We start from the raw sequence: 20438 nt of genomic DNA, 5'->3' as shown, positions 1-20438 counted from the left end.
CAGCTCTGGCACCCAACTGAGCCCACAGCCTCATGGGGGCTGAGCTGAGCGTGGGTGGAGCAGCTGCTTGTTTTTGTCTGTGCAGCTCCTGGGAGCCCTGTGGGTGGGTGAACCGTTTCCACTGTCAAGAAGTGTGTGGGGAGACACATAGGGCAGCATGTCTGATAAACTCTTGGACGCAGCGCGTGCACGCACACACACACACACACACACACACACACACACGCGTGCGCGCGCGCACACACACACAGACACACACACACCATTCTTCTTCAGCTCTAAAATATGCCCTGGGCCATGCAAGGAAGAATGGAAAACAGGCCAGCCCCTTCTTAGCTAAATGATCAAAACTTAAGTCACTTAACCTGTAAGCCTGTTTCCTAATCTATTAAAATGGGGAGAATGTGTATTTCAATGTTCTGCTGAGAGTTAAATGTATGGGATGGGAGTCCTGCTGTGGGTCATTGGATAAACTTAAAGCAGGTAAAGGGATAAGGTAGGGAGGAAAATTTGCTTCTATGCCAGATCCTGACACAAAGTTTGGCTTTGGCCAGAGTTGGGGAGGAGGACCTCTACCTAGGGCTTAGTGGACACAGTTTACTAGGGCCTACAGGGACAAAATTGGGACATGGCCAGGGGGCTGCTGGTGGAGGGGCACCCTGTGAGCTCCTTCTCCCACACTGGGCTTGGGCTTGGTGCCTGGGTAAAAGCTGTGCTCCAGGGGTTTAAGCTGCAAGGTTATCTTTCCATCCAATGTCCCCAGATGACTATTTCTGTCCAGAACTCAACCCCCTCCCAGCTCTATACCTCCACCTCCCAGGTCTTCTTTGCAGCTGGAGGCAGAAAGGATGGGAAGGGGTAACAGCAGAAAGGAAGGGGTCCAGGAAGCCTGGGAGCCACTGCAGCTCTCAACTGCTTTCTCCAGCTGAACGTGGGCTCTCACCCTGAATCTGTCAAGCCAGGTACCAGCTCACCCCATACCCAGTGCCCTAGGCAGCATTTCCATGCCTACGACCAGAATTCCTGCAGTCTCTGTTCTTAGCTGCACAGAACTCTAATGGCAGAGATGAGCAGGTTGGAGAGCTCCTGGAGCTTTAGCAGAAAGAGTTAATTCCTAGGATAAGAGTCATTTCTAGGTAGCCCAGTGGTTCCTGTTGTGAAAACACCTTTGTTCCCAGGGCTTTAGCTGAGCCATTGAATATCCTCAGGGAGTTGGGTTGCTCCCTTCTATGGGGATAGATTAGAAATAATGAAGGGGACGTCTTGGGTGCCTCCTCCCCAGCCCAACAGTGCCATGCTTCTGCAAAGGGTTGGTGGGGACTCAAATTGCACTTACCCATAGATCCTGTAATATTCAGGGGTTGTCTCATTACCCGGAATGGAACAAGCTCCTCACCACTTTGTGTGGGTTTCCTTTGAGTGTGGAGGCTGCCGTCTACCTGTTTGGACATGTTGACAGTGAGGAATCACCCTGAGGCAGAATGTAGAGTGCTGCAACACCTCCAAAACAGAATTTTTCACACTGAAAAGCAAGACCTGGCAGGCAGGAGGAAGGACTGGCTACCTCTCCAGGCATCTGGGAGTGAACACTGTGGGTTGTAGATGTCTTGAGGAGAGGACTGTGGTTGGAGTTTAAGGTGGTCTTTGCCATACCGGAGGGGCCTAAGCATCCAGACTGTAAGCCACATTCTATGAACCAGACTGGCTGGGCTTATTTGTCTTTGGCACCCCTGGGTCTTTGTGGAATTTCATCTAAACACCCCAGCCACAGCTCAGTTGTTCTGAGGACTCCAATAAAGGGCCCATTTCTAGCACTGAAGGGGAGGACTGTAGGAGGAGAGGGACAGAGAGTTAGAGCAAGGCCAGAGGGGAAGGGGTATCTCTGGGCCTGAGTCCCCTTATAGTCTGTCCACCAGCTGTCCCTGCACCTTGCTCTCCTCTCCCTTGGCGGGGCTCCAGCCTACGCTTTCACTGGCAACAGGAAAGCCCACAAAGCCTGTCTGATCCCAGAATCAGGAGGTTCAGTTCACCACAGCCTCTGACCTAGCCTTTAAGTCTAAAAGCCTTGTCATATGCCTTTCATGTAGCATGCACTCAATAAATAGTTCTTGAATGAATGGGAGAATGGCAAGTGCTGGCATTCAGCATTCCATGCAGCAAACATGACTCTCCTCTAGGAGCTCCTGATTATGGTGGGACCCCCTCCAGCTGAGGGCTCAAGACACCAGCCTGAACAAACCCCCATCCATCCTCATTCCCCTCCCAGGATAAGATGCCTCCAGGCAATTTCTGCCTTTTGGAAGTCCTGCAGGATCTGGTTTCCAGAAAAGTTGGATTGAGAGACCCAGTGGGTGCTCTGCTGCCCCCTGCTGGAAAAAGTAGGAACAGTGCCCTTGGAGGTGAGGACTACCTTACAGGAGGAAAAAGAGGAAAGGCAGGGTTCAAGTCCCCCTCCTTGTCCTTAAACGTGGACTCTGGCACATAGCAACCACATTCTCCTCTTTCTCCTCCCTGAAGACAGGTCTCCTATGTTTGGTCCCCAGCCTCACCAAGCAGGCTTTGCATCCCACCAGGTCTCCCAAATTCACCACCTACACTTGATCTTAGCCAAAAGGCCGAGAAGCGATCCAAATTCACCACCTAGAACATTTCTAGGACTTTTTGTCAACAAGCATTGTTCTGGGAACATCAGGCCAGTTCCTGACAAATAAAATCACCCACACAGTGTTTATAGTTATTAACAAATGAAATGGGCTCCCAAGGGGCATTTTACAGACTACTGATGTAGGCAACTGTGTTCATCAGGAGGAAAGATAAATGTAAGGATGGACAAAGCCAAGGAAAATAGAAAATAGGAGAAAGGCAGAAATTTAGTTGTAACAAAATTTGATAAATCAAGCCAAAGATTGGTTATTTGCAAAAACAAATAAAATTTGATAAGACAATGGAAATTTCACTTTAGATATAGGTATAGATATATACAAAGAGCTATGACAAGAAGCCCACAGAATTGTTTTGGGTCAATTCAGTGGTGGTCGGAGGGGGCCAGGTGACAGTGTTGGAAGGCATGAAGGCAGGGTGGGAAAGATATAAACCAATGTTGATCTCCTCTGGATTCCAATTGTGTGGCACAGGGTTGCTAGGCTCCTGTGGCTATGGTCTGAGCCTGTGTGCACTCACAGTAGTAGTACAATGTAGAGGTGGCTATAGATGGCTGCTGACTCACTCACTGATTGAATCAACTCTGGGATTCAGCTGGCTCCCTGACCCCAGGGGAGAGTCTACTGACTGCTTATCAGTCTGGGGTTCATCAGGCCAGAGTCAGTCTTGGAGCAAAGCCTGTACCAGTGTTAAGCTGTAGAACTAGGCAGCTTGGTAAACCATGTGCCAGTTATGGGTCCAGGAAACTTATATTGTCCCTTGCCTGGCTCCTTCCTTGATTCTTACTCAAGCTTCATGAATGAGTAAAGTTTCCTGTCCCAGAAAGCCCTCCCTAGCCAACTTCCTGCCCCTCCCTCAGCTGGGGTAGGTACCTTTCCTGGTCCCACATGCCCCTGGGGCATTCTTCTATCAACAAATTTATCCCACTGGGTTTTAAATAATTCCTTTTGTTTTTAATTAAAAAAATTTTTTTAATGTTTATTTATTTTTGAGAGAGACAGAGACAAAGACAGAATGGGAGCAGGGGAGGGGCCGAGAGAGAGGGAGATGCAGAAAGAATCCAAAGCAGGCTCCAGGCTCTGAGCTGTCAGCACAGAGGGGTTCGAATTCACATGAACTGTGAGATCATGACCTGAGCCAAAGTAAGACACTTAACTGACTGAGCCACCTAGGTGCCCCTTTTTTAATTAAAAAAAAAAAAAAAAAAAAATTAAAAAAAAATTTTTAAAAAACGTTTATTTATTTTTGAGACAGAGAGAGACAGAGCATGAGCAGGGGAAGGGTAGAGAGAGAGGAAGATACAGAATCTGAAACAGGCTCCAGGCTCTGAGCTGCCGGCACAGAGCCTGACGTGGGGCTCAAACCCACGAACTGTGAGATCATGACCTGAGCCAAAGTGGGATGTTTAACTGAACCACCCAGGTGCCCCCCCCCTTTTCCTATTCTTAATTTCCTATTCTTAATTTTTTCCTATTCTTAATTAATACACAAGGGTAACAGTAATAGGTTAGCGAAGCCCATGTACTCATCACCCAATTTCAACAAATTATCAACTTGTGAAAAATTTGGTTTCATCTATATTGTATCTTGCTATTTCCCCCTACCTTCGATTATTTCATAACATTTTATCAGTAAATACTTCATTATGTTTCTCTAAAAGATAATAGTACTTTAAAAAATGGTATTGTAACCACAATACCATTATCACAACTAAAAAAATTAACAATTATTCCTTAACATCATCCAATGTCCAATGTTTATAATTCTCTCATCATTCTACTGTGTTTTGATGGTTGTTTTTCTCAACTGTCTCCCCCATTGGACCTGACTAGAGACCTGGGATGCCCTTAGGATTGCTTCAGTCCTTGTCCATCACTGTCCATGTCTTCACCTGCACACATCCAGGTGAAGACAGTCATCGCTCTATAGATGAGCAAAGACACTGAGGGGTGACCAACCTCCCCCTGTTGCCCCCTGGAACAGGAAGAACTATTCTCAGCATGGATGCTGATCAGGCTCAGGCAAGTGCTCACAGCCCTTACCTCAACTCATCTAGGGCACCTTTCCAAAATCCACATGCAGTCCCTGTTCCCCACCACCAGCTCTTCAGCCACAATCTCCAAGGATGGGGCCAGGGGACAAGGTTTGGGGAATGTGCTTCAGGTATGTTTCATGCATTGCCCTTCTTGAGCTCCAAGTGGTCCCACCAAGATGGGGGCCTGATCTTGGTGCCTGATACCACTCTGAGAAGAGAAAGCCCTGGGGTAGACGACTGTGCCCAGCTGTAGCCTCTGGGAAATAAAGGTCAATGTCCGTTGCCAGGGAGGCCTTGACACCAGGTCAACTTTATGACAGAGTCACCAAAATAGCCAGTAGCATTGTCATGGGGAGAAACGGGGTTGGCCCTTTGCTGGATTATCCAGGGACCAGCTCTTCATTGAGGCTTTCCCTCACTTCCTAGCCTCCTCCCTCTGGGCAGTAGTATGTGACTCTCCGAGCTCCTAGGACTGTTACCTTGTGTCAACCACAAGTGAGCCCAGTGCCAGCCCGATCCCAGAATAGACATCAGTGCCCATCTGTGAAAGGAGCTGCCACAGCCCCACCATCTGCAGAGGGGTGCCTCCCCATGCAACCAAACCCAAAGAGTGATTGTTGGTGCCGAAGGCTAAGGCTGTCAGCTGATAATATATGGTTTACACCCGCTGTTGGGAGGACTTTCTCAGGCTTCATCCTGGGCAGAATAGCCTGCGTGAACCCAGATGGCAAACCCCAACAGCCTCTTCATCCTCCTACTGGCCCAGACCAGCTGTTTGTACAGTGAGGCCTTAAAGATGATTCAGCCTGTACCCCTTTCCCTGATGGGCAAGTGTACGTTAGAGGCCTCCAGAGGGGAGAGGGAAAGCAGAGGCAGGTGGGGTCCTTTGTGTTCTACCATCTTCACAAAAGGGCAGTCCTCACCCTGGCCTCATGCTGATGAGACCAGGCGTGGGCACAGGCCTGACAAAGCAGGGCGGAAAGGAACAGCCATTAGCACTAATGAGACAGGCGGCCTGAAAGCTTTTTACTTTGAAGCTGCTCGCCCACCCAGGGAACAGTCCGTTCTGCCTCCTTGGCTTCCAGGAACCCCAGGCGGAAAAGGGTTTGGGAGAAGAAGCAAGGGTGGGGGTCTTGGAGAAGCTTGGAGGGACACGGGGGTGGGGGGTGGGGAGGACCAGGAATGGAGGCAGGAGGGCCTGGTTTTGGCTAAGTGGACTTCTCCCCTCCTTTTTCCCTCCAAAAACCCCCCAGGGTTTAGGTCTGCACCCCACTCTGGCCACTGGCCCATCACCCTCTTCAATGCCCTTGACCAAAATTCCTGGAAGCAAAGGAAACAACATGCCACACAGGGTCTGAGTGAGCATCTCCGGGGCCACAAATTAAATTAAGTTCTCAGGGCTGCCTGCCTTGTTATTGCTAATGGCTCCAGCCTGTCCAACCTCCCCATCCCTACCCAGGTCCCTGTCCTGCAGAAATTTGGGGGTTCTGGGCACCCTCTCTTGTTCCCAAACTTTGATTAGCACCTGGGGACCTCACCAAAAATTAGAGCTGGGCACCCCTCTTACAGAGCACCCAAAAACCCAGGTGTAGGGAGAGAGGCCTGAGCTATGCCCCCACCTTCATGCCCTGGTTGAAGGCAGCAGTCACGTGTGGGGCCTTCATTAGACCCTGACATATAAGCTGTGGGCTCAGGGTGGCCAGAAACTCTCCAGGCAAGGATCCAGCAAGCAGAGGTAAGTCCTCCGGTTGGGCAGAGACTCCTGCTCTTTGGGAGGTCTCTCTCTGGGGTAGGGCACCTGGAGGGTGCATCAAGGATGAGGAAGGACTAAGTGGTGGGTCTTCCTGATGGTCAGGTCATGCTGACTGCAGTGCTGCTGAGCTGGGCCCTGCTGCTGACACTTCCCCCTATGCAGGAAGCTCAGAGGGGCTTGGCCCCTCTGGAAGGCATCAGAAGGCCTGACCAGGCCCTGTTCCCAGAGCTGCCAGGTCAGTATGGGCAGGGGTGGAGCTCTGGCCACAAATTATCCTGCTTGGTATGAGCCCTCCTTCCCCCTTTCCCATCCCAGACCTGGGAGGTGGGTGTTTTGTGCATGGGGGGGGGGGGGGGTGCGGGGAGGCGGGCAGGGCTCTGGCCTCACATCATCTGTTCCAGGCCTGGGCCAGCAGCCTCCACTGAAACGGACAAGCGCAGAACAGTCCATAGAAGCTCTGCTACAGGAGGCTGAGGCCTTGACAGAGGTAATTGCTCAGGGAAAGGGGTGAGGCCACAGACCTTGGGAGGGGACATCAGGCAAACAATCATCCCCACTCTCCACCTCATGACACCCTCACCTGAAGTGATACTGCAGACCATTCTCTCCATGCTCCACTACCATCCAGCCTGGACTGAGGTAGGTGAGATCCCTGCACCTGCCTTTGGAGGCCCATGCCTACATTCCTGCTCCCCAACTCCTGTAGGTACTAGATCCGGAGGGCCGCGAGCCACGCTCCCCGCGACGCTGTGTAAGGCTGCAGGAGTCCTGTCTGGGACACCAGGTATCGTGTTGCGACCCATGTGCCACATGCTACTGCCGTTTCTTCAACGCCTTCTGCTATTGCCGCAAGCTGGGTACTGCCACGATCCCCTGCAGCCGTACCTAGTGGGCCGACGCGGGGTCGAGGCTGGACAGGGGTAGCGAATAAAGGTTGGGACCAACCCCAAGGCTGTGGCGTTATTTCGAACGTGGCCGTCGGAGGAGGGAGGTCATGGAAGTCACAGCAGGGGTGGGGTTGCCGCCAAGCCAAGAAACCACACACACACACCTACCGCAGGGTCTAGGTTACCATCATCTGAATCACTTACATGCATGCTTTCATGGTGCCAGGCACAGCTGGGGAACCAGAGAAGGGCCGGGCTCCAGCCTTCCATAATCTTGTACAATAAATGCGGGTGCAGCGCGCGGTGCGCATAGGGCTGTAACTCCAGGCTGGCCAGTAAGCATTAGGCTCTAGGGTCGGCTTGCAGCTAACTGGACGTGCGACCCCAGCGAAGCCTGCCTTCTCCCCCGCCGCCAACCGTAGTTCCTTTCGGGATAAGACTGACTCAACAGTCTGTAATATTTCCAAGCATAAGAACCACCGCTCACTCCCATCTTAACTCCTCCTGCCCCTTAGTGCCAGGTCTACCAGACCGTGGAAAGCTAGAGGGCCCACTCGAATCCTCGCGGCCACGTGCGCCACCACGCGGCCGGCCTCCGACACTCCAAGCAGGTCAAGCCCCGACGCGAGAGGCAAGCCAACCCTAGCCGCGCAGGCGCCAGAGAGCCCACACTTGCGCAATGCTTTCGTATGAAACCACCCGGAAGTCGGGCGCCACTAGGGCTCCGCCCCATTGTGGTCACGTGATACGCTCGCTCATCACCTGACCTGCTTGACAGTCCGCTGCTGGCGCTGCGTCAGCTGATCTTGGAATCGTGCTGTCTGCCGGCCGATCGGGGTTCTCCGGTCTCGCCGCCCGCGCCGCAGCCATGTCGTTCTTCCCGGAGCTTTACTTCAACGTGGACAATGGCTACTTGGAGGGACTGGTGCGCGGCTTGAAGGCCGGGGTGCTCAGCCAGGCGGACTACCTCAACCTGGTGCAGTGCGAGACGCTCGAGGGTGAGCCGCGGGCCCGGACGGCTGGGCCTTGAAAGGCCGGCAAGGAGACTAGCCCAGGCCTCAGGGTTCCAAGATCTGGGCGGGGAAGCCGGAGGCGGGGGTTCTCGAAGGGCCTAAGTGGTCTCGCTGGGAATCCAAGGGCCGATGGCGGGGGCCCCAGAAGGGAATCTGCCTCGACCTGCGGCTCCGCGCGGGCCCAAACGCAACCAAGTCTTTAAAAAGGAAAAACAGTGGTTAGCCTCCGTTTGGGGCAGCCTCTTCCCCCTTATGCCTGCCGTGTAGTTTGGAAAAGAGGGTCTCTCGAGAGTGGTTGGTCGATGCGAGAGGTGTCCATCCAAACCTCTTTACTCTGACGTGGCCAGAGAACTGCCCCGTGGCAACGTTTAGGAAACCTAAGCGGAAAAGGCCTCCACTTCCCGCCTGACATACATCGAGGCATTTTGGATCACTGTGTCTTAGTCCTGGTCGGCGGGGTGAGCCTTTCTGGGGAATCGCTGAGCCAACCTAGTGAGAGTTTCCTCCCATCCCCGAACCACTGGCTGTGCAGAGTCTTCTCAAGTCAGTGATTCAGAGAGCAAGAGGTGACCCTCCAAGTTCCTATACTTGTATTGGGCTCATAAATCCCACCTCCTCAGCAAGAAGGTTGCTCTTGGAACAAAAATTTTAAAAAGCACAAGAATGATGGAAAGATGAGTTCCCCTTTCTTCCACTCTCAACTGGTTTTGATTCCCCAAGGCACAGCTGCATCTGATTCACTGATTTAGAAGTGTCCCTGCGTCCCCACTTTCCCAGGTGATAGTGAAGGGCATTGTGGCTGGGATGTAAGTTCTCATTCCTGATCCTCAAGAGATAGCCTTGAGCAGAGGTACTGCTGGCCCCATGGTTGATAGCTGGAGGGGGAAGATGATTTACCATCCCGAGACACTTTTCTCATCAAAAACTTATTGAGGTTAAAAGACAATTCAATTTTTAAAAATCAGCTATTGTTTATCTTGCAAACTAGACCAGCAAAGTGAAAATAAATATCTTTAAATTTTAAAACTTGTTGAAATTAAAATACAATAATTGTGGACTTTGTGATTTTAACATAAATATACAAGAAAAGCTGTTCCTCTCCCTTTTGAGAGTGGTGGTGGGACAGAGAGGAGAGCATTTCAGGGTGCTGGGTTGTAGGGGCTTGCCAGCCACCTGATTTTCCTCCCTGGGAAAAGGAGGAGAAATGAGGGAGGCTGCCAGGGGCAGGGCATGACATACAGTTGGCATTCAATGTGAGTTTTGTGGACTGGCTGGGACTGGAAGGAGATCATTCTTTGCTTAAATCCGAAGGTGAACACCATTGATTACCAACTGGCACTTGGCAAACTTGTTCTTTTCTAGGCTTTCCTCACTCATGCTGTTGCCTGTCCTTCCTCTTTGTGTAGAGCTTCTGGGGGCATTGGGTTCCCATCTTCCCAACAGCCCCTTCCACCATTATCCTCCATAAATGTGTTAGGGCATTCTTCCTGCAGCACTGCTCAGCACATGGCCTGCCTTGTGGCATACCATCTAGATCTTTAGGGTCTCATTCAAGGATTCCCTTGCTCTTCCATACATACTCCTCTCCCTCACACAAGCCATTCCACCCTGAGACTCTTGGTGCGTATGGTGTGATGGACCCCAGGGATGGACAAATTTGAGTTTGAATTCCAGCCCTGGTAATTACTGGATTACCTTAGACAAGTTATTTAACACCTCTGGGCCTTAGATTCTTCATCTGGTATATTATCATCAACTATTTCATAAGCTTTTACATGTGAACAAGCTTTTACATGTGAATATGAAGCCCAGCAACAAGCACAGAATATGTGCTAGGTAAATGCTAGCTTTTGTTTCCACTACATTGCACCTGCCATTCCCTCTGTGTCCTTCTCATCTCCATGAAACCCAGTGATTCCCACTCTTCAAGGCCCAGCCCCAGTAGCACCCCATGTTAGAGCCTCTTTGTGGTCATGCTAGCCTAGAATGTTGTCCTCTACACCTAGTTACATTTCCTGTGGTTGTCTGTGCTCTTACCTAGAAGTTTCTCAACATTGAATTTGGGATTCTTGAGATCCTGTGTGTTGGAGATGCTCAAAACTTTCAGGGGCTGGGGATAACCAGAAGCAGGAGTGACCAGAAACCCCATTATCCTCTGCATAAAGTTCTTCTCTTATTCTGAAGTTGATACCAGCGGACTTTGTTGCTGGGTGTTTTTGCCTTCCTATCTCCAGGGGAAAGAAGAGAGGAGAGGGGAGACTAACAAAGCTTTTGGTCCTTAGTGAGATCAGTAGGTGTGTCCTGAAGTGACGAGGTTTCCAAAGAATCTGCATCAGATGTTGGACAGTTCCCAGAAGGCACAGGGCATTGGGCAGAGGGTAAGTGCATACCCTCCACCATACCCTAGCCTTCCTCTCTGGATTCCACTCCATCAGGGCCTCTGCTACTGATCTCTTCTGCTAGAACTCAGTCTCTTAGGACCTCTGAAGCTCATATGGTCTCCATTGTCCATCTTGCTTGATAGTCTGTACTCAGAGGTAGGGGAACGAACCCGGAGAGGTCCTATCTTTTTGGTGAACTTAGGGAGCAGAGTTGGTTGGTCTCAAAAGCACTTTTTAACTCTGAGTGTTTCTAGATATGTATAGAACCTTCTGGGAGCTGAGTCTTGTGCTGGGAATTTTGGGGAAGAGGAGGTGGGTCAGAGATACACAAAGAGAAATCATACAGTATTACTTTGAATGTTTTCATTTGTTCAGCATATACTTACGAAGCACATATTTTATGCCAGGTACTGTGATAGGGGCTGAGATATTTTGTGGCATGATATTCTCCTGACCTTCATAGTCTGGGGATGGAGGTCAGTGGGGGCAGGGGGAAGATATTAAGAGATCAGTATTGCATAGAAGTTACAAATGTAGTTTTACTACTTCATGGCTCTGTGGCCATGTAACATCTCTATCCAGAGTTTTATCATGTGTAAAATGGTATTAATAACGGCACCTACTTCATGGCCTGGTTATGAAGGTTAAACAAGATAATTCATATAAAGCCCTTAGCATGAACTTGGCACATGGTAAGTGCTGAGTCAGTGTGTTAGCTGCTGTTATTATTTTATTTTTTAAAAAGTTTTATTTATTTAAGTAATCTCTACATGCTGCATGAGGCTCGAACTCATGACCCTGAGATCAAGAGTCACATGCTCTTCTGACTGAGCCAGCTAAGTACCCCTGTTAATGATATTTTAAAGTAAAGTAAATATATAATTACATATTGAAGACAATACCCATGAAAGTGACAGTGGAGAAGTGATAGAGAATCACAAGGGAACTTTATTTAGAGAGTGTGGTGGCTTAAGGCCCTGCTGAGATAAGGATATTTGAGCTGAGATGTGAACAATGAGAAGGAGCCAGCCATGCAGAGAGCTGGGGGGAAGAGCATTTCAGGCAGAGAGACCAGCATGTCAAGGCAGAAATTGTTGGGCCGGACAGAGGGACCAAAAGAAGCCCTGGGTGGCAGATGGTGGGGGACAAGGGTACAAATCTTTTGGGAACCCAGACCCTTGTTTTGAAAAAGAGGCTTAGCCCAGGGGAGGAAGCCTCTGACTCCTTAGCATCGACTGTGGGAGCAGATACTGATGGTATGGAGCACCACCTTCCACAAAGGCCTGCCAAATTTTGGGTTGTATGATGTATTTCGGACGTTAGGAGCATATATAGTGTTCCTTCAATGTTCAAATGTTTGTTTGCTCATTCAAGAAACAATTCCTGAAGGCCTACTGTGTGCCAGCCCCTGGACCATATAAACAAGCCAAGCAGCTATTTCAGGCATTATAATAGTTCTGAACCTGAACTCTTAGCTTTGACCCTGGGTTCAGCCTAAGAGCATTGGTGTTAATTTGTCTGTCTGCATGTGGGAAATTCAGGTGTGAGTGAGGCTCCAGTTCTGGCCTCTGGAGTTTCTCCCTTCCTCTTTTCTCTTTAAAACTATTTACTATGGATATTGTCAAATATCTACAAACTAGAAGGAATAGTAGAATGAACCCATAAGTAATAATCATAAACTGCAACAATGATTGATTCTTGTCATCATGACAGTTATCAGTCTTGTTTCAATAATAGCTCTACTTGCTCCCTAACTCCTAAATTATTTTGCAGTAAATCCAAGACAACAAATCATTTCATTTGTAAATATTTCAATATCTCTGAAAAAGGTCGTGACTAATTTTTTAAAAAACCCTGCAACACTATTATTCTTCCTGTAAAAGAAAAAATAATTTGTTAATATCATCTAATATCCATTTAGTGTTTGGATTTCTCTGGTTACCTCCGATTTTTTAAAAAAATTTTTAAGGGGGAGAGAGGCAGGAAGGAGTAGAGAGAGGGAGAGAGAATTCCAAGCAGCTCAGCGCTGTCAGCACAGAGCCCAACATGTTGAACCCACAAACCATGAGATCATGACCTGAGCTGAAGTTGGACACTTAACTGACTGAGCCACCCAGGTGCCCCCCAGATGTTTGTGTTTTTTTTTTTTTTTTAATATGATATGTTTCAGGGGCATCTGGGTGGTTCAGTTTGTTGAGCATCAAACTTCGGCTCAGGTCATGATCTCACAGTTCATGGGTTCGAGCCCTGCATGGGGCTCTGCACTGGTGCGGAGCATGCTTGGGATTCTTGCTCTCTTCTCTCTCTCTGCCCCTCCCTTACTCGCACTTTGTCTCTGTCTCAAAATAAATAAATAAACTTTGAAAAAAACATACGATTTTTTTCAGTCAGGATCCAAATATGATCCATACATTTTAACTGGTTGATGCGGTCTCAGGTCATTCATTCATTCATTCATTTATTTTAAATGTTTATTTATTTATTTTTAGATAGAAAGTGTGTGCAAATGCAGGAGGGGCAGAGAGAGATGGAAAGAGAATCCCAAGTAGGCTCTGTGCTCTCAGTGCAGAGCCCGATATGGGGCTTGATCTCATGAACCGTGAGATCATGACCTGAGCCAAAATCAGGAGTCAGATGCTCAACCAGCTGAGCCACCCAGGTGCCCCTTCGGTCTTTTATTTAAAAAAATTTTTTTTAAGTTTATTTATTTATTTTTGAGAGACACAGAGCAAGCAGGGGTGGGGCAGAGAGAGAGAGAGAGGGAAAGAGAGAATCCCAAGTAGGCTCTGCACTGTTAGTGCAGAGCTAATGTGGGACTCGAACTCATGAACTGTGAAATCATGACCTGAGCTGAAACCAAGAGTCAGACACTTAACTGATTGAGCCACCCAGGAGCCTCAGTTCTTTTAATACATAGATTCTCTGTCACTTATTTTTCCTTTTACTTATTAAAAATTTTTTTGTTTAATGTTTATTTATTTTTGACACACACACACACACACACACACACACACACACACACACACACACAGAGTGTGAGCAGGGGAGGGGCACAGAAAAGGGGAGACACAGAATCCAAAGCAGGCTCCAGGCTCTGAGCTGTCAGCACAGAGCCCAACCCGGGGCTTGAACTCATGAACCATGAAACCATGACCTGAGTCAAAGTCAGACACTTAAACGACTGAGCCACCCAGGCACCCCCCCCTCCTTTTACTTATTGAAGAAACTGGGTCATTTGATTTATGGATTTCCCCCTGCATCTCAGTTTTGCTGACTCCATCCTTGATGTGTTTATAATTGAACATGTTCCTCTGTCCATGTTTTTCCTATAAAATGGTAGTTAGATTTAGAGGCTTGATCAGATTGTAGTTCGGTTTTTTTTTGAAAAGAATATTTAGTAGGTGATTTTGTACTTCCATTGGGAGACACATAATATCTAGTTGTTTCTCTTTTTGTGACATAAGGAATCATGGACATTTATTGCCTAGAACCATTATTTTATTAGGTGTTACAAAATGGTGATTTTCTAATCCTATGTTTCCTTCTGCATTTGCTAGCTTGAATACTTCTATGATTGGAAACTTCCACTAATTTTAACCCTGAAATACAGTTTGTATAAGCAAGATAGGATAAATGCTTGATTCTTTCCTGTATTTATCAATTTTCAAAATAATGAGTTGGTTCTCCAAAATCCTTCAAAGATGACTAATGAGGTTTGTTTGGTCTTTTTGTTTGTATAGTATCATAATGCACACATGGATTTTGATATTTTTTGTTGTCTTTCAATCTTTGTATTGATGCTTGAATTGTCCCTTGTCCAGTGGGAGCTTATTCAATAGGCTGTTGAGTCTTTTTTTTTTTTTTTAATTTATTTATTTTGAGAGAGAGTGCACATGTGCAAGTAGGGGAGGGACAGAGAGTGAGAAGGAGAGAGAGAGAGAGAGAGAGAGAGAGAGAGAGAGAGAGAATCCCAAACAGGCTCCACACTGAGAGTTCGGGACTTGAACCCACTAACCGTGAGACCATGACTGGAACCAAAATCGAGAGTTGGTTGCCTAACCAACTGAGCCACCCAGGTGCCCCAGGCTGTCAAGTCTTTCTGACACAACCCTGTAGCCCTTGAGAGCTTTTCTTACTTCCAAGATGACAGTATGTTCATTTTTTTCTTTTTTGAGAGAGAGAGAGCGCACACGTGCGTGGGGAAGGGGCAGAGGGAAAGAGAGACTCTTAAGCAGACTCTACATCCAGCATGAAGCCCAATCCGGGTCTCAATCTCACGATTGTGAGATCATAACCTGAGCTGAAATAAAGAGTCGGATGCTTAACCGACTGAGCCACCCAGGCACCCCACAGTATGTTCTAATTTTATCTTATACATTTCCTGACCCAGACCTACTGTCATCATTTCTTTTAGGATACCTGGTTCTTTTTTTTTTTTTTTAATGTTTATTTATTTTTGACAGAGAGAGACAGAGCACGAGCTGGGGAGGGGCAGAGAGACTGTCAGCACAGAGCCTGACGTGGGGCTCAAACTCACAGACCGTGAGATCATGACCTGAGCTGGAGTTGGACGCCCAACCAACTGAGCCACCCAGGTGCCCCAGATACCTGGTTCTTTTTATTGGAAAATGGTATTTAGATCAGAATGAGTCTAAGGAGTTCTCATTGCTACTGGGGTGGTCATTGTTTGCAGGATTTTTCTTTGGATTAGCTCTCTTCTTACTCAGGAACTTGGAAAATAGAGAAAAGCATATGACTAGCTAATGCAGTCACAATTCAGCTGATGGATGCCAGATGCCAGTTTTCTAATTTGGAATGGAGGCACCTAGGCCAGTCAGGCCATCTCCTTCTTCTTGTAAAGAAATATAATTAATATTCAGGAGGAGGAAAGCTAGTGAATTAGATACTCAGGGACCATAATTGAGAGTCCCTATGTATGATGTGCTGGCTGTCTTCTAGAACACTTTATCCCTCTTTGTTCTTAGTTCCTTGTCTTCATTACAACATCTCCTTCTGCATTTCAACACCTTTTCACAAGAGACAGTGTCTTATGGGAAGAAGAAAGCAATACTGTAGGCGGGGCTTGGCCAATCTCTAGTCACATGAAACTGCAAATGCTAATGTAAGTGGTGTCTTCTGGGAGTGGCAAGTCGTTCAGCACTAACTGTGGTGTGGCTAGGAGTGTGGCTGCAGAGTAAGACAGAGATCAGCTCTTGAAGGATTGCAAAAGCTGTAGAGGAAGTGCTTTGTCCTGAGTGAGGGATGGGCAGGTAAAACTATTGGACTTGTCCTTTAGAATGTACCTGCAGTGTGAAAAGTGGATTGGGGATGGGGGACATACCAGAGGTGGGAAGAACAATTTGCAGAGTTTTGTAAGCAATACAGGTCAGAGATGATGACAGCTTGCCTTTGGGATTGGCAAGGATGATCGTGGGGGAATTTTAGGAAGAGGAATTGATAGGACTTGAGGGGTTGGATAAGGAACTGAGGAGGAAGGAAAAGTCAAAGCTGATGTCCTCATCTCTGGCATAGGCAGCTGTGTAGGTGGCAGAGTGAAATGATGGTGGGATGTAGAAAAGAAGTTTGGAGAAAGACTGAAAAGATGGGATTAAGGGATCTGTGAGCCATTTGAGTGATGATGTGCAGGCTATTTTTGGTGTTCTGGAGTGAGTGTGAACTTGGGATACAGCCTTGGGAATCAGGGTAGTAGTGTGGCTGCTGTCTCCAAGAGAGAGCATAGAGTCAGAAGAGGAGAGGCTCAACATGGGACCCTCCCCTAGGAAAGGGGTCCTTCCAGAAAGGTGAAAGGCATCCCCTAACAGGTGGGTAGCCCCAGCAGAGAACCTGAAAAAGAAACAGTGATGAATGCCAAATGTGGCCAAGAGATTGAAGTAAAATCAGACAGCCTTCCACTTGGTTTTACCATTCAGAGGTCATGGTGACCTTTTTTTTAGAGGTCATGGTGACCTTAATGAGAACAGAGGAGAGTGGGACTAGAAGGTGACAGCAGTGCATGGAGTGTATGGGCAGAGATAACATATGGACAGAGCAGAGCTCACTAGGGAACTAATCCCAGCTCAGCCACTTACTGGCTTTGTGACCTTGGGCAAGTCATTTGTCCTCAGCTGTACTGTGGGAAATATTAATAGCATCTCTTTGAGACATGGGTGAAGTGTAAGTGCAGGGCCTGGTGCCAGGTGAACAGTTAGGGAAGCCAGCTGTTCCCACCATGGTCATTCCCTCCCATCACTCCTAGGAGACAGTTGCCACACTGGGCCTCTGAGTGGGTAAAGAAAACATGTCACACAGGTTTTGCCTGAGGGCAAGTGTGCCTGTCTAATGGACAGATAGTATCGAATATACAGTAGGCATAGGGTACATTTTAGTGGGACGGGAGCAGGTGGGGAATGATGGCTAAAAGGGTACAGGGTTTATTTTGAACGAAATGTTCTAAAATTGATGGTGGTGATGATCACACAATTTTGTGAACATGCTAAGACTGATTGAATTATACACCTTAAATGGGAAAATTGTATAGCATATGAATTATATCTCAGTAAAGCTGTTATTTAGAAAAATCAGCAAGGCCAAGGAGGTGGGAAGAATAATGGCACTAGCAGTCTCAGAAACATGAAACTTCATAGGGTGTCAGAGGAGTTTTAGGAACTGGGAAGAGAGAGTAGGACACATGTCAGGGATGTGCATGGCTGAGTATGTATGGATAGGTGCATCAGGCTGGTTCGTGAAAAAGCTTTGGGTGTCTTGGACACACAGTTCAGGCGGGATGTGTAAAAAGATAAAAAAAAAAAAAGGAAGGGAAGGTATAGAGATTCTTAGGGTTAGGGTCAAGGTCAATGTGTGGGAAATGTCTGTTTATAGTTTTGCCTGGAAATATTTTGTATATTGCATTTTGTTGGTCAAAGGAGACTGTATTGAATTATTGAAGTTAGAGGACCATTGTTTGGACAGGAAGACGAGCTTAGCTCAGCCCAAATTCCTCTGAGTCGGATGTGTTTTGAAGGAAGAGATAACACGGTCCTGACAGAACACTGGCCACAAGCAAGGGAGAGGAGCTCAGGGGCATTGGGAGAAGGCAATAACTCAGGAGAGTTTGCACTGCAGAATGAAGGGAACAAGCACCTGGAGTCTCTGAGCTATGAGGGCCTGGCCCCATACACACCTGAAGTGTTCCCCTCAGCGTTTGAGGATCCATGTTGTCCCATGTCCCTAGGCAGTGGCATTGCTGAGTGAAGAGACCCTTGATACCCAGTAATCGATGAGCTGGCACGGATCATTGGTGGGTCTTCCACCAGAAGAGGAGATGGTTTGGGGTATGGATAGGGTGGTGGAAGAGGAAGTGTTCTGTCTCAGATGTGCTGAGTTGGGAGAGTCAGAGGGAGGTGGCTGTGTGGGTCTGGAGCTCAGGGGAAGTAGCACTAAAGATACCAATCTGGAAGTCGTCAGTACGCTGGCTGGCTGGCAGCATTTCAGCCCACACTCGGCCATCTGTTGGCTTGCAGCCAGGGCATGTCTCCCTTAGAAGCCCAGTGCTGCCCGTGAGTCCTGCCAGGAGGCTGGGGAACAGCCTTAAGGACAGGCCAAGTGGACACAAGTGTGGTCTGATGAGGACACCTGGCGTGGAGCCTAATTTGGCAAGTGGCGCAGGGAGAGCAACAGCCAGGGATTCCCCTTCTGATCCCTGCCATGCGTTCTGTTGCATGACTGGGCATGCTGGTGGTTTTGTTTTTGTTTTTGACTAAACATATTTTCTTTTTTTAATTCTAAAAATAAAGTTGGTGGAAGGGTGACTCAGTGTGGACCTTTTGGGGGACAGGTTTTACCCACCTTGTTAAAACATGCCCCTGTATATGTTCTCTTGCATCCCTATAGCCCCACTCACAGGATTGTGCCCCTCTAGATTAGCACAGGATGCCATGTATAGAGGTGTTCACACCAGCCTTGGTGGTAACAGCAACCTGTTAGAACCAACAGGATATTCATCGACAGGGGTGTGGTTAAATAAACCATGTTCTGTCCTTACCGTAGGATACTGTGCCAAGTGTTGCAAAGCATGGAGTTCTATAAGGACTGATTTAGAAATATATTGTTAATGTGTTCCCATTTTAATAAGATATTATATGCACATGGAAAAGTATTGAGAAGCACAGATGCCAATTGGTCTAGAGTAGCAGCCTCTGGAGAGAGGGATCGGAGAGGCTAGGGAGGAACATGTGCATTTTTATCTTATGTACTCTTTGGATGTATTGCAGTGAACAAATATTTTATAATTTAAGACATCTGATAAAGGTATCTAAAATAAGGGAAATTAGAACATGTAAGTATGCAGAGAAGCTGTTCACACCCAACAGCCACCCAAGATGAGATCTCTTTTGGTGACCCTGGGCATTTGACTTCCAGATTTTGGTTCATAGCCTTGTGGGGCTGCTCTGTGTCTTACGGAACCCCCTTTGGGCCCCTTCTCTTTACACCTGAAGACTCAGAGCCCAGATGGTAGTTGAGGGCTGGTGACCCAGGGCCCCTGGGTTTTTGTTTTGCTCACCTCTCTTTCAGCTGTTTTTCTCTTGCCTTTTTCACCTGCTCCACACCCCCCTTCTTGCTCTCTTGTTCCCTGATTACATCTTGCACTTTGTATGTATGTACTGTAGCACAGGGACCTGCTAGCCCCTGTTTCACAAGCCCTGCCCCAGGGGTCATGTCAGAACTTGCTCTGCTGGGCGAGAACACACTTTTTCATGGATTTACTCAGTGATTTCTCGGGCCTGGTTTCTGAGGTGGAGCCAGTGTCTGTACCCAAGACTAGGGCCTTTTGAGGTGGCGTCAGCATAGGCAAATGTAAGCCATCCAGGACTCTTGAAGATAGACTTTCTGTGTGACCAGGGTTTCAGGATGGTAGAGAAGGAAAGGTCCCAACATCTTAGTTTAAATATTTTGCATAAAACCCTCCTGGAATGTATTAGTCTCCCCTTCCTTCTTTCTTAGTGGCACACACTGAGCAAGCTCACATCAGGGCTGTTAGATTTGAAATGAGATGGAAGGAACCTTTGTCCCTGAGTGCCCAATATGCTTCCAATAGTTTCGTCCCTGGCCCCCCTGTCGGACCTCCCACTCAGCCACCCTACTGTAGTCACGGTGCCTGCTACAGCACCCCAGCCCCTTTTACTGACTTGTAGCTGTTCTTGTGCTTTGGGCTCAGCGGTCAAACACACTCCAGGTTGTTGGAGGGTCTGCATCAAGAATGAATAGGTGTGAGGACATGATGTAGTGGCCTCTCCTGTAACTCATCTGTGCTTGCTTGGGGTCAGGAGCCTGGGTTGCCGGGACCTGAGGCAGGGCATCAGGCAGACCATGGCTTCCTTTCTGGCCAGCTATGTGATGCTAAGCATGTGATTTAGCATCTCAAAGCTTATTTGCCCACCTGTAGAATGAAATCGCTTGTAGGCTGTGAGGATTCAATAGCACAATGCCTAGCCAGAGTGAATGCTCAATAGATACTTATGTGATCAGATGGGTGACAGCTCATTATTTGTGCTGGCAGAGTACTGGGCTTTGGTGTACAGGGGAGGAAAAGCTAAGGTCCCCATCTTGGAGGGGTGTGCCATGGCATAGATTGTCCTGTTTCTGGGTTATTGAGCACCTGCTTTTAAGTGTTTTTATTTTTAATTTTTAAGAAATCGCTACACCCAACGT

The 20438-nt window shown here is 47.9% G+C and overlaps 2 protein-coding genes across 2 annotated transcripts in view; both read left to right on the top strand.

The window, feature by feature from the left end:
- Positions 1–4561: 4561 nt before the first annotated feature.
- AGRP (agouti related neuropeptide) lies at positions 4562–7399 on the top strand. The gene is made up of 5 exons (XM_040498365.1): positions 4562–5191; positions 6266–6431; positions 6552–6684; positions 6851–6936; positions 7156–7399. Exons 3-5 carry the CDS (start codon positions 6555–6557, stop codon positions 7336–7338), a joined length of 399 nt encoding a protein of 132 aa, XP_040354299.1. The 5' UTR covers positions 4562–5191; positions 6266–6431; positions 6552–6554; the 3' UTR covers positions 7339–7399.
- Positions 7400–8093: 694 nt separating this feature from the next.
- Positions 8094–20438, top strand: part of ATP6V0D1 (ATPase H+ transporting V0 subunit d1) — a 39303-nt gene continuing 26958 nt past the window's right edge. The window contains exon 1 of the mRNA XM_040498364.1: positions 8094–8334. Coding sequence (XP_040354298.1) covers positions 8205–8334 — 130 coding nt within the window. The 5' untranslated portion in view covers positions 8094–8204. The remainder of the gene's footprint in view (positions 8335–20438) is intronic.

The sequence above is a fragment of the Herpailurus yagouaroundi genome, unplaced genomic scaffold (assembly GCF_014898765.1).
Source record: "Herpailurus yagouaroundi ecotype Mexico unplaced genomic scaffold, PumYag 190, whole genome shotgun sequence".
Classification (NCBI taxonomy): Eukaryota; Metazoa; Chordata; class Mammalia; order Carnivora; family Felidae; genus Herpailurus; species Herpailurus yagouaroundi.
This window is presented reverse-complemented; position numbering and strand designations above follow the sequence as displayed.

Excerpts from the sequence above, each read along its gene's own strand:
- AGRP (XM_040498365.1), top strand. The coding sequence starts at position 6,555 with ATGCTGACTGCAGTGCTGCTGAGCTGGGCCCTGCTGCTGACACTTCCC. Across the intron at positions 6,685-6,850 it reads CCTGTTCCCAGAGCTGCCAG|GCCTGGGCCAGCAGCCTCCA; the intron begins GTCAGTATGGGC and ends CATCTGTTCCAG. Across the intron at positions 6,937-7,155 it reads AGGCTGAGGCCTTGACAGAG|GTACTAGATCCGGAGGGCCG; the intron begins GTAATTGCTCAG and ends CAACTCCTGTAG.